At 41.9% G+C, this 13,011-nt stretch overlaps 1 protein-coding gene across 4 annotated transcripts in view; it reads left to right on the top strand.

The window, feature by feature from the left end:
* The first annotated feature begins 59 nt into the window (after positions 1 to 59).
* The window catches only part of LYAR (Ly1 antibody reactive), a 55,280-nt gene continuing 42,328 nt past the window's right edge, over positions 60 to 13,011 (top strand). Inside the window, exons 1-8 of one of the 4 annotated variants that reach the window (XM_073342513.1) lie at positions 60 to 236; positions 760 to 841; positions 2,150 to 2,339; positions 4,822 to 4,936; positions 7,102 to 7,209; positions 10,043 to 10,126; positions 11,778 to 12,192; positions 12,501 to 12,587. In XM_073342513.1, coding sequence (XP_073198614.1) covers positions 2,218 to 2,339; positions 4,822 to 4,936; positions 7,102 to 7,209; positions 10,043 to 10,126; positions 11,778 to 12,192; positions 12,501 to 12,587 — 931 coding nt within the window. In that variant the 5' untranslated portion in view covers positions 60 to 236; positions 760 to 841; positions 2,150 to 2,217. Of the gene's footprint in view, positions 237 to 756; positions 842 to 2,149; positions 2,340 to 4,821; positions 4,937 to 7,101; positions 7,210 to 10,042; positions 10,127 to 11,777; positions 12,193 to 12,500; positions 12,588 to 13,011 lie in introns of all 4 variants that reach the window. The other 3 variants (XM_073342512.1, XM_073342511.1, XM_073342514.1) reach the window with 3 other exon arrangements.

The following is a 13,011-nucleotide window of genomic DNA, read 5'->3' as shown; positions in this document are numbered from 1 at the left end:
GGGGGAGAAGACTGGAGGTGGCATGCGAGCCGGGAGGGAAGACGGCAGCGGGGACACCGAGGCGCACGTGCGGCGGGGGAAGGGAAACACGGTGACACCATCCGGAGCGCAGGCGCAGTTGGGGCGCGGCCGTACCTCTTGCTCAGTGGCGGCCGAGTTGGGGGGAGGCGAGGTGGTAGCCGCAGCACGTGCCGGGTGCGGGATTGGCCGTTGGAGGCGGTGGCGCAGCATTTAAAGTGAGTGGAGGGGGACTCGCCTCGGCCTGCGCGGTTCGGAGCGCCTCAGGCGCCTCGGCCGCGGTCTGAGGGGCGCTTGCCGGGCATGGGAAGCAGCTGCGAGCTCCGCGTCAGGCTGGGGCCTCCCCCGCATGGAAGCCGGCTGGAGCAGGCCGAGCCCCGGCTGTGAGGGGGTGTGGCGGGGTCTGTGGCGAGCCGCGCGCTGGCGGCACGAGCCCCTCGGGGAGGGGGAAATAATGGCAGGGTCTGGGAGGCGCGCGCTCTGCCGGGGGCCCCGCGGGGATCGGCCCGGCGTTCACGCCGGTGGGCCACGTGGGCCGTGACCCATCCACTCCTCGCCTTCCTGCGCTGTACGATGGAGGCGGGACCGGTCGTGGTCGCGCTGTCGCTGCGAGGTGAGCGCAGCCTAGCTTGCGGCCGGGGGTGGATCGCCGGCGGTAATGCTCAAGCCTGGGGTAGGCTTGAAACAGGGTGGCCTAGCTCCCTCGCAAGTCTGCCCTACAGAGCTATGTCTGCGCAGCAGCCCATCTGGTGAAGACGCGATATATCGATAGGAGAGAGTTCTTCCCGCAGCGTAACTACTCCACCTCCGCAAGAAGCGGAAGGTACATGGATGGGAGAGTGTCTCCTGCCAGCCTAGCGGGGGTGTGGACAGTGTGACTCTTGCACCGCTGGGGGGGGCTCCTCACACTGCAGAGGACGTCTAAACTTGCAATTTACAGTGCTGCAACGTTCTTGCTCGGAGGTGTGGAAAAAACACCCCCATGAGCGCAGCAAGTTTCAGCGCTGCAAAGCGCTAGTGTAGACAGCGCTGGTAGCTATGCTCCCTCGTGGAGGCGTTTTTTGTTTTTTTTAAAGCGTGGTAGTGCTTTAGCATTGCCAATGTAGACCAGCCCTGAATCGGTCTAAATTATATTGATTTAGACTAGTGCACGCCACCTGCCCTCAAGGTGTGATCATTTTTGTGCCCTGAAAGCTGTAGTAGGTCAACCTAACCTCCAGTGTAGAAGAATTTAGGTCAACAGAATTCTTCTTAACTACACTGAAAAACCCTTTGTGCCAATGTAGGAAGCATCAACACCACAGCACTGTAGCTGTGCTGCTGTGGCGTAGACATGCCCTAAATGAAAGAAATGGGTTCTACAAAAGGGATCTGAAGAAGACCAAGGATGCCTGGCATGAGATACCCCTTTGAGAGAGCCAAATATGGGAGCGAATTTTAAAAAAGGCATGAAGGCAAGACTGGGAGGAGAACTAAAATGAGAAAAGTGAGGTGGAGAGCAAGGGATGGTCAAGGCAGAGGGATAAAGCCTTAAATTTTGAGTGAAAAGACTTTGATCTTTATGCAAAATGTGACCGGGAAATGGTGATAACAGCAGAAAGTCATGATGTAGTCAAAATGCTAGGAGAAGATGGTTTTTATCAGTACAAAGTTGCATAGATTAGAGTCCATGACTTTCCACAGTTCGGAATAAGGGAGGTTAAATTAATTCAGATGTGAGACAATACCATGGTGTCTGAACCAGGATTTTAGCAGCAGAGACAAAGAGGAAGGGCATATTTCAGAAATCTTACAAAGAGAGAACAGCAAGATTTGGCAAGCACTTTAATGTGAGGAGAGAAGGAAAGGCAGGAATCTGAGGTAGTCTGAGTTTGTGACGTGCAGTTTTCAACTGAAAAACATCAGAATAATTATTTGAGTTGTATATACAAAGAAATATTTTTGCAATTAAAAATGAATGTTACATAAAAGCGCAATTAACGTGTGAATCTTATTCACATTTAAGTCTGATAGATTTGCTGTTGGTAGATTGAGCCACATGCACTTAATTTGTGTGGGTTGCTTATGTTTTTCTTAAATATAATTCTCATGCTTTTTCAGAGTTATGATATGAATTGCATTTTTTTTGTAGATTTCAATTTGAAAAAGAAGCAGTTGTAAGCACCTTTGAGAAGAAACTATTTTGATCACTTCATCAAAATGGTGGTTTTTACCTGCAGTGCATGTGGCGAGTCTGTGAAGAAAGGACAAGTTGAAAAACATGTAAACATTTGCAGAAACTGCCAGTGCCTTTCTTGCATGGATTGTGGCAAAGATTTTTGGTATGTTAATGATCTTGCACAATCAGCAGTGACCATAGAAAAGGTTCCTAGGATATGTTGGAGTTAAATTATTTTGTGAGGTATTCAGGGTTTCATTTAAAACCAAAAAAAAAACCCAAACCAACAACTCTAGCTGTAACGTTGCGCAAATACCCTTTAAGTGTGAACCAAAACATGTGCTGTCCTGAGTTGGCAGTTGGTAGACTAGTGGTTTTCAAACTGCGAGTTGCTACCTAGTACTGGGTTGCAGCGGCTCTGGTCAGCATTGCTAACCAGGCGGTTAAAAGTCCCATCGGCGGTGCTGTCCAGCTAAGGCAGGCTAGTTCATACCTGTTCGGACACTGCACTGTGCCCCGTAAGTGGCCAGCAGCAGGTCCAGCTCCTAGGTGGGGGGTATGGGGATCCATGCGCTGTCCCCCGCCGCACTGGCTCTGCACTCCCATTGACCAAGGGCGGTGCCTGAGGTGAGAGCTGTGCGGAGCCGCTTGCACACCTCTACCTAGGAGCAGGACCTGCTGCTGGCTGCTTCCGGGGTGCAGTGCAGTCCACGGTGCCAGGACAGGCAGGAACCCTACTGTGCCGCTGACTGGTAGCTGCCTAAGGTAAGCCTGTGCCCCAATCCCCTGGCTCAGCTCTGAGCCCCCCAAACCAGAAGCCCCCTCCTGCACTCCAAACCCCTCATCCCTGGCCACACCCCAGAACCAGCACCCAGAGCCCTGACCCCCTCCTGCACTCCAACCCACTGCCCCAGCCCTGAGCCCCTGCAACCTGGAGCCCTCTCCTGCACACCAAACCCCTGGTCCCACTGTGCACCCCAACCCTCTGCCCCAGCCCTGAGCCCCCTCCACACTTCAAACCCCTCATCTCCAGCTCCGCTGGGTCACGGGCATCAACAATTTTCTTCCACTGGATTGCCAGAAACAAAGTTTGAAAACCACTGTGGTAAACCATTCCAGTGGTTCTACTGCATAGATTCTCCAAAGTAGTAGCAGAGTGAGAAGATTAATTTCACAGTTTCTATTCAGAGCCTTAAATACAGCCATGAAACTGACAAGAAATTATGCTAAAAACATATAAACAACAGGGGCAGTCATTGGTTCTAATTGTGGGGTAAGAGGGCCCAAAAATTAAGGCTTGGAAGGGAGAGAATAGCATTCTGCACTTCTCTGCAGGTTGAAGTGGGTTAGTTGTTATGTTGCTCCCTCATCTTTGGTATTCTTTTGTTAGTAATTTAAGTGTTACGGCATGTAGGTGCGCATTAAAACTTTTCAATCCCTATTATATGCTACAAACATCAAAGTTACCATGGTTACTCTTTGCAGCTATGAATTATGGTACTTTGAGCTTTTGATTATGGCAAAAACGTTGCTGATTGCTGCAGAATCAGTGTGACTGGAATACTTTTTACCAAAATTGCAGCAGCTCTCCCTGTAAGTACCCAGATTCTTCAAAAATCCCCACTACAGTCTAACTTTCCAAATGCAAAAGTAGAAATTTTATCTAAATTAACAGGAAATAAAATTGTAGGTACAGACCAGTAGGCTCACTAGTGGTAGGATTAGCATTTCCATTATCAGCCCTATTTTTCAGTTATCAATAACTTGATCAGAAAAATGTCCTTAGACAGAACTTGGTAAACAATTCCGAAGTCCAGGAACCAGTTTCTTTAGAAGTGTGTTTAATCTGTTTTCCCATTTTAGCACTAGTAGCTGCTACAGAATTCAGGCCCCATTCCACTTTGCTGAAGGGGGAAGAATGGTCCAATGGTTAGGGCATTAACCTAGAATGTGAACTGAAGCCAAGTCTCCCTTGCTCCTCCACAGACTTCCTGTGTAAACTTGGCCAAGTCACTTAGCCTGTCTCAGTTCCCAATCTGTAAAACAAGGATTAAATAATATATCACAACCTCACAAGAGTGTTAAAGATTGTGAGGCACTCAGATGCTATGGTAATGGGAGCCATATAGGCTCCTTAGATTTGAGCAGTGAGTGGTGCTCTCTAAATGGTTTTTAAACTCTGCCGAAGAGCAGAAAAATATAGCTTTTCCACAATATGAGCATAGGGAAATGTTAAATATAACAATTCTATATGTAATTAGAGATGTATACTACTTTATACGTTTATATTTATTAAAGACCTAATTCTTCATTCTTTGCAAATCTTAACATCCATTGAAGTCAAGTGATATTTATCAAGCTCTAGACTGGCAGGAATTCAAGCAATCCTCAAATATACATGTACTTTACTTCACTCATGTGAATAGTTCCACTGACTTCAATGGGGCCACTAACACAGGCAGACGTGTACACATTTGTAAGCATTAATAGTATTGGAAGCTAAATTTGTATTGTACAATTACAACTCAAGTTTCGCTGCTTATGAAGGTTGCCTTGTTTGAGAGACTGACTGTGACGTGTTAAGTTTTGTTAATTGAAAAGGAACACTGTTTACTGATTTTAAGTGTGGCTTATTAATATTTAAGGGGTGATGATTATAAGAGCCATGTGAAATGTATAAGTGAAGATCAGAAATATGGTGGCAAGGGTTATGAAGCCAAAACTAACAAAGGAGATGTTAAACAACAGGAGTGGATCCAGGTAATAATTTAAAAAAATATTGTATTAATGTTTTCTTTCTGATAACTCAACTTCATTGCAGAAAACTTTGTATACTAAAAAATATGAATTCATATTGGGAAAATAAATGTACAGATGCTTTATTTTAAATAGCAATGCATGTTCTGGAAAAAATGGCCTTAAATGAGGAGAAGAGCAGACAAGCCTGACACTCTAACGTTAATGCATCTCACCAGCTGAGCATCAGAACTTCAGGTGCTGTCCTTGCTCCTGTGCTGGACACTGTAAATGTTAACATGCTCTTCCCCTGCAGGGAGTATGTCTATCTATTGTGACCCTGCTTGCTTTTTAGGGAGCTGAATTTGATTATTTCTCTAGTGGGGTGGTTGCTGTACATTGAGGAAAAGGAGAAAGTGACAACCAAAAATTGGTGAGAGGATTCTTGAGGTTTCTAAGAGGGTTTTAGAGATCTCTTTATCTCAGCCTTGAATGAATGTATGAAGTAGAGAATTGTAAGTATTTATGTAAATAATCCCATTGTCTGTCTCATAATTGAGACTGTATTGTAATCAGTAATACAGGTCTTGAACTGGATTTGTAACCTTGTTTCTTCCACCTCTATAGCAACATCATTGACAGTAGTCACTTGAATTACTTCAAAAATTATCAACTGTAAACTAAGGGCTTGTCTATGAGAACATTTAATTCTCAGCAATGCGAAGTGTGAATCAACTCAACAGTACCCTTAGCGCACAGCAGGTTATGTCTACGTTGCACCTGGGAGTATACTTCCCAGCAGGGGCAGATGAATGTGTGCACTAACTCTACTTGAGCTAGCATGCTAAAAACAGCAGCATGGCTGCAGCAGTTCAGGCTAGCTACCCAAGTACAATTACACCTGACCTGTTAGGTATATACTCAGGCAGCTAGCCTGAGCTGCTGCCCTTCCCAGAGTGGCCACACCGCTCTTTTTCCACTCTGAGGAAGCACACAGCCTTCTACAATGTAGACGTCACATAGGCTAAGTACTTGTGTGGACCGTGCTGACATGTACTAACAGTTCCTTAGTATGTTCTGGTCTCCCCTGCTTTGCAACAGAAGTAGATCAAAGCACACTAAGAAACTGTGAGCAGGTACTTAGTATGTGGCAGGGTACATTCACACCCTAGCTTGTTGCAAGTTAAGTGTTTGTGTAGACAAGCCTTAAAACCACTATCCTGCAGAGCACTGAAACCAGTACCTAACTTAAGTATTTATGTAATCCCATTCAAGTAAATGGGATTACAGATATCATTGAAGTTATTTTAGTATTTGAGTGAATAGCTAGAACAGGGCCTGAATTCAGTAGTGGATGGTAGTGTGAAGATAGGCACTAGATTGTACAATGTACTTACTGTTTAAGTTACAAAAAAGTAGCATAGCTTTACAGTGCCTCCCTGTTTATCTGGTGGTCCCGAGAGATGCACAAAACCTTTGGGGAAGAACCCATGAGCAGTCTAGTGTCTCTTGGTTATGCTTTGACAAACCTGCACACTGGGTTTCCAAATTAAAAAACGATTACTCCCCTTCTTTTAAGAGGCCGTGAAATTCTGGAGTGCTTTATGAAGAGACAACCAGCTAGCATTCTCTTCTAGTACAACTCGCAGGGTATAACCAAACTTTAGTGTAACAAAGTTCTTTGGTGTTATGCTACTTGTCCTACTTTTAGATATTTTAAATTTGAGATGATAGCTGAGCTGACTTTTCTCTCTCACCAGTGCATGATCTGAAAGCGAAGATGAGCTATATAGTGTGTCCATTTAGTATATAAGTAGTGGAATACCTTAATTTCAATTTTCAAACTTAGTGCATCAGTTGTGTTTCAGCTTAGCTGTAAAGTATGTAAATGATTCATATCACTTTCTGTGATTTTTTTTTCCCCTCTCTTCCCTCCCCCACCCCCACCATGTTTTTTAGAACAAAAAACTCAATTGGTATTCCTCGTGCACTTTTTGTAGTACTATAGCACTTTCAGAATTGACTGTATAATTTGTCTAATATAAAGATGGCAAATAGTAGACTATACGCTAAATGTTTTGCAGATGTTATTTATTCAAGGTACTCTGTATTTCTGATCTTACCTTGCATCTGACTTTGCTAGTTAACTCCGTGCTCCTTTGACAAGTTATTCGGCTTCTTTCTTGCAGAAGATTCATGAAGTATTGAAGAAGCCAAACATTAGCCCCAAAGTGAGAAACGTCTTAGAGCAAATGCACACCTATGATAATATTCCAAGAAAAAAGGTCAAATTTCAGGTATGATTTTAATGGGACAGTAGTAGATTTGAAATGAAGACAAATGGATTATATGGTCATATGTGCCACTAACTTGTGTTACCTGAGACAAGTTGCTTAACCTGTCTGTACATCTGTATAATTGGCAGGTGGGGAAGAATAACTGTCTGTCTGAGACTTAATTAATAGAGCATTGATCTTTGGATGAAAGGCCTTCTGTTTAATAATAATTTAGATAAAAATTACATGTTGGAGAAATTGTTGGGTTTGGAGGCCTGCAAGTGCAAATTCCCCCTCTGTAAGTCTGTGTCCCCTCAAACCACACACTTTAATATTTCTCCATTTGCTGTTTCTGCCAACTTCCACATCCGCAAACACACCTCAAAAAATTGTAGTGAACTTTCTGCTAGACATTGTTCCTGCCAGAAACTCACTGCTGTTCAGGGCTCTAACTTATATTCCTCCAGATGACCCTTATGGAGCTGCCACTAGATAACTATGCCAGGTTTCACACATTTTATATAGCGTCCACAAAGAATAGCAGACATGTCTGGGATAAGTGAGCATGTTTCTCCTACTCCATGTCTCAGTTTGTGTGGCTGATAATGGACAATACATATGTTCAGGAAACAGAAGCTGTGGTGAAACTTCTTGAACGATTGCAGAAGAGGTGAACATTTGAGTAGCTTTCTGAGGAATTAATGATTTCAGGTGAATTGAATAGTATTGCCTGGAAACACTGCAATGTAATATACCAAAGCTATAGCGATCAAAAACTTAAACAATGCAGTGTCACTTCATTTGTTCCAAGAAAGGACTACTGAAATAGTACATTGCAATGAGGCCACTTTTTGGCCACACCATTAAAGCCATCTTTTTTTTTTAACCAAAAAACCCTGCTTCTGCTGATTTCTCATATCAAAATAAATTTGCTGCTGCACTTTCCTCTGCAGCAGGAACTCCTGAAACAGCTCCAACAATTTTCTAAACAGATACATGTGAAGCTTATTTGCATTTTAATAATCTGTGCAAACTAAGGAAATGACCTTGAAGTGTGCTCATTTGTCCCATATTTCAAATGGCTTCAGTGAGCCTGAATGTTATCTCTTACTTAATAAACAATTACAGGGTTTAAGGGGATGTTAGCACAATTGGCAGTTCCTACTCAGAAGACTGGAACTAATTCATGACTTGGAAAAGAATTTTGGGCAGCTATTGATGTGCTCAGTTAGAGGCATGGCTGGCATGTGGCATATTATAATAGATGCAAATAATATGCAAAATTAAAGCAGTAGCACAAAGGTGAGAATGAACCTTTTAGCCTGCTGACCACTGTAACAGCTGACTCCTAGAATTCATCAGTTTGTGGTCATATGGTGTTGAAATTATTAAATTTGAAATTATTAATACAGTAACTCCTCACTTAACGTTGTGGTTATGTTCCTAAAAAATGCAACTTTAAGTGTAATGATGTTAAACGAATCCAGTTTTCCCATAAGATTTAATGTAAATGCAGGGGGTTAGGTTCCAAGGACATTTTGGGGGGGGGGCAGACACAAGGCATGATATACTGTACAGTGGTTGGGAAGTGCTCCTGGCTTACCCCACACAGGCACAGCCCACTGCAGGCAAGGACGCTAGGAAGCACCTTTGCAGCAGCAGTGGCAGCTTACCCAGAGAAGAACAGGCTCCAACTTTGCTGGGGGATGCTCCAGGCCCGCCTCTTCCCGTCCCCACTCCACTCCAGGCCCAAGTCTTCCGACCTCTGCTCCAGAGCACACTGCATCCCCACTCCTTCCTACCCCTCCCTCCCAGAAAGTCCTAAGCACCGCCAAACAGCTGTTTGGCGGTGGGGGAAGCGCTGGGAGGGAGGCGGAGAAGAGTAACTTGTGCAATGCTCCCTTGTAAAGTTGCTGCTCTTCCACAAAATCTTACAAGCAGTGGACAGAGCAGGCAGCCAAAGAACGTTAAAAGGGAGCATTGCACAACTTTAAACGAACCTGTTCCCTAATTGAGCAGCGACGTAACTTTGAAACAAGGTTAAGCGGGAGGACGTTAAGTGAGGAGTTACTGTATGGGAAATCACCAGACACCAATTTAACCATAAATTCTTTTATTAAATCCAAAGGCAAAATAGTACTTTATGCAGTTGCTCCAAACATGCCTAAAAAGCCTAAATAACAGACCATTTGCTACATCCAAATAGTAACAAAACATTTATAAGCATTTGATCAAGATACTTACAAATGGGCTAAACCCCAAGGTGCTCAAACCCATATTGGTCAACTCCAGCATGGTCAGGCAGGTATTAGCAATGAACCCTTAAAGAGTTGACTTTCTTTATACCCTTTACAAATGTCATTGCCATTTACTGACTTCAGCTAAAAACCAATTGGAGACAATTCACACATTTCTAGTCTTAATCCAGACAAGGTTTACAACTTCCTTTCTTCCCAAGGCCTTTCTTCCGCTCCTAGCTGTCCAACAGTTTTTCTCATTGCACCTGGATTCACACTGGTGTGTGGGTTGGGGAAGGGCCATGTTGGATCACTTTAAGATTTTTTTTTTAAAAAAATCTGCAGTCACCTATATCAATCAGGGGCCTTCTTTTCACTTATCCCATTAGTTATTCTTTGAACCATACATTCTCCCTACTTTATTCCTTTTGGCCTTATAACTCATTATTTTGAAAGCCTTTCTTCTAACTTGCTAGTCATGGCCTTTCTTTACAACACCCACACATTTCCTAACCAAACTTAAGTTAATTTTAATTCTTTAATTTTATACTTATCCTACATATGGTTAAAAAGTTAAAATTGAATGCTTGTCACTTCTCATTTCTTTTTCTGCACAGAATTGGATGCTGAACAGCTTGAATGTTGACAATAGTGCTCTCCTGGACCAGGTGTGGGAGATCTTTTCTGAAGCAACCAGCAACGTAAGTCTAATCAAAGCCACAATCTTTCAGTACAAATACAACAATAGGGCAACAGGGTGGAGACTTTCAAGACTCCTATTGCGGTCACTGAGTACTATATATTAGGGAAGGGTCATTGCTGGTGTCCAAAGACAAATGGAGAGTACATGAGACCAAATTCTTGCTAATCTATGGCAGAATGTATTGCTGATGCAGCATAGCTGGGGTATTCACAACAACCTATGAAGGTAAGCTATAGGCAGTGACAGCATCGTGGTGGTAGGAAGGTTATGTGTAAACTTCTTATCCCAGACTGCTTTTTCTAGTAAGGAACAGAAAATCCACTTTCTGATCATTGCTGCCCCAATCCGACATCTGTGTCCAATTATATTTTTGAATATTTTTTCCATTGTAACCAAAAAGTATGTATATTGTCTCATTATCCACCCATTGGAGTGTTTTATTAACTCATTTTATAAGTGCAACTTTAAAATTGGATTTTTCTATTGAAAAATAGCTTTATTAAATATAAATGTTATCTAATGCATTTTAAGATTAATAATTCTGTTCCCAGACACACAGCTTCATTAAGATGAATTTAAGGTTAAGTATATCAATACTGTAAGGGTAAAACATCAAAGGTGTGTCTCAACTGTCCCCCTGTCAAGTGTTCTAAACCTAGGAAATTCAGAGTTAAGGTTACACTTAACTTAGCATTTCTTAATATGTTTGGATAAGTTAAGACAACCAAGCAACTCTAACTCTGCCCTGTAGTGATGTCCTACAATAATTGTCAAGTATGATTAAGGTATTTTTACTGTTTGTGGTCCCAGCTATTCCGTTTGTTTGTTTTTTTTCCCCCTTTGTGGCCTCACTGCAGGGCAGTAGTAAGTTTGTTACTCGAAGTGTAAATGTTTTAAGTTTGGAGAGTATGTGCTTGTGTTTTCATGCAAAACGCAATGGTGAATCCATGCTTTAAGTACAAAATGGAACTCTGTCTTGCTTATGGAATTGTAACCAGCAACTTTCAACAATTTTTTTTAAAAAACTTTTATCTATGTGAGCTGGATGCTCCCAGTTTGTTTTAATATTCTGATTTTGCTTAGCTGTTGCCAACACCTTCTGTCTCTCATAGAGAAGTACGTTAACCTGTTCACTATTATATTTTAATTTAGGAACTACCCTCTGCCTAGACTTGCCTAGTTCCCTGTTACTGCTTGCCTCCGCTTCAGAGCACTCCCATCTGCCTAGAAATGTTGCTATTGCACTGAAATTAAGTTTATCATGTTGGAACTTCTAAAATAATGAATAAACTAATATATATTGCAAATGCCCACTTCATTCTTCTAAAAACAAAATTAAGTGGAATAACAAATGACAAGCATGTATGTGTTGTAAATTTTAACATCTCAGATGGGACAGTTAGAGTAAGGCATGTCCTTTCATCTTCAACTGAGATGCATTATCTCCAGCAAGTAATGCTATTCCTCAATAATTGATCATGGTGTGTATGGTTTTTTGTTTTGTTTTTTTTATTCAGAGCATAACATCTCCCCCTTCTCTTCTTCCCCCCCACCCTGCCCCTTCCCCAATAATGCAGTAGATCTGGGTGGCATTACCAAAAGTAGTATGTGGAAGACATTTTTATTACAGTATTTTCTTTTAACAAAAGGGGCCAAGCAAAAAAGAACTAGAGAAACCATTGCAGAAAGTAGGAAGCCAGCCTGTAAAAAGTGAAGTAAACCCATTGTCTACAGAAAAAAATGAAATGACAGCTGATAAACTTGAGAAGAAAAAGAATAAAAGAGAACTAAAAGAAAGACAAAAGAACAAAAAGACAAAGAAAAAAGAAGTGAAAGTAGAAAGCCAACAAGATAACCCGGAAAATAAAAAAGGCAAAAAGCCTAAGAAAGAAAAGGAAGGTACTGAGAACGAAAATGAGGAAACTTCCAAAAGTAGTAATGCAGAAAGGAAGAAGAAAAAGCATGAGAGAAATAATACAGCTCAGCTGGAAATAAATGGAAATGGCAATCATAATGAAGAAAAACAAACAAATATAAAGAAACACAAACGTAAACATCCAGAAGGTATATATCTAGCTCACATTCCATGCAGTTTTTAGGAAAGGCTGTTTTCTTCTTGGCATCTTGAAAATTCAGTAACCTGCTTTGGTAGAATCTTTACGACACCTATCATTTATACATTTTTTTTTTTTTTAAAAATGCAACTTAAAAAAAACATTGTAATGTGATGCAAGGTTTATTTTTTATTTCAAAATCGGGAAAAATATTACAGCAAACTCCAATGCCAAGAATAGAAACTTTTTAATTGCATTTTTTAGTAATTTAAATTTTTTAATATTTCCTCATTTATCTCTTATCTCCCCGTTCTCTAGAAGAACCTTACACCACAACAAAAAGAATGAAATATATAAAAACATCTGCAACCATGGAAACTGAAGAAATTGGGGATGCAGATAAAGGTATCTTCAAACTTAAAGTGGAAGTTTAGACATCTATATTTTAGTAAGAGTGATTTCATAGTCAAATAACTAAGTGCTGCTATTCATTTGGGGCAAAACGTTGATTTGCCAAAACTCTGAGCAAAGGGCTGCCCCAGGAGAAAGCCGTGAACCAGATTGTGACTAAAGGCTTGTTTTCACTACCGGGGTGGGTCGACCTAAGTTATGCTATTCCAACTACATGAATAACATAGCTGGAGTTGGTGCAGCTTATGTCGATTTACCCCAGTGTCTTCACTGTGTTGAATTGACGGGAGATGCTCTCTGGTCGACCTATCTTACTCTTCTGGGGGAACACCAGAGTCCACCGTATAGCACTCTGCTGTCCATTTAATGGGTCTTCACTAGACCTGCTAAATTGACGCTGCTGCAATCTCCCCGGTAT

Source organism: Lepidochelys kempii, chromosome 4 (assembly GCF_965140265.1).
Source record: "Lepidochelys kempii isolate rLepKem1 chromosome 4, rLepKem1.hap2, whole genome shotgun sequence".
NCBI classification, from domain to species: domain Eukaryota; kingdom Metazoa; phylum Chordata; order Testudines; family Cheloniidae; genus Lepidochelys; species Lepidochelys kempii.
The sequence above is the reverse complement of the archived record's forward strand: the minus strand, read 5'-3'. Positions and strand labels throughout refer to the sequence as shown.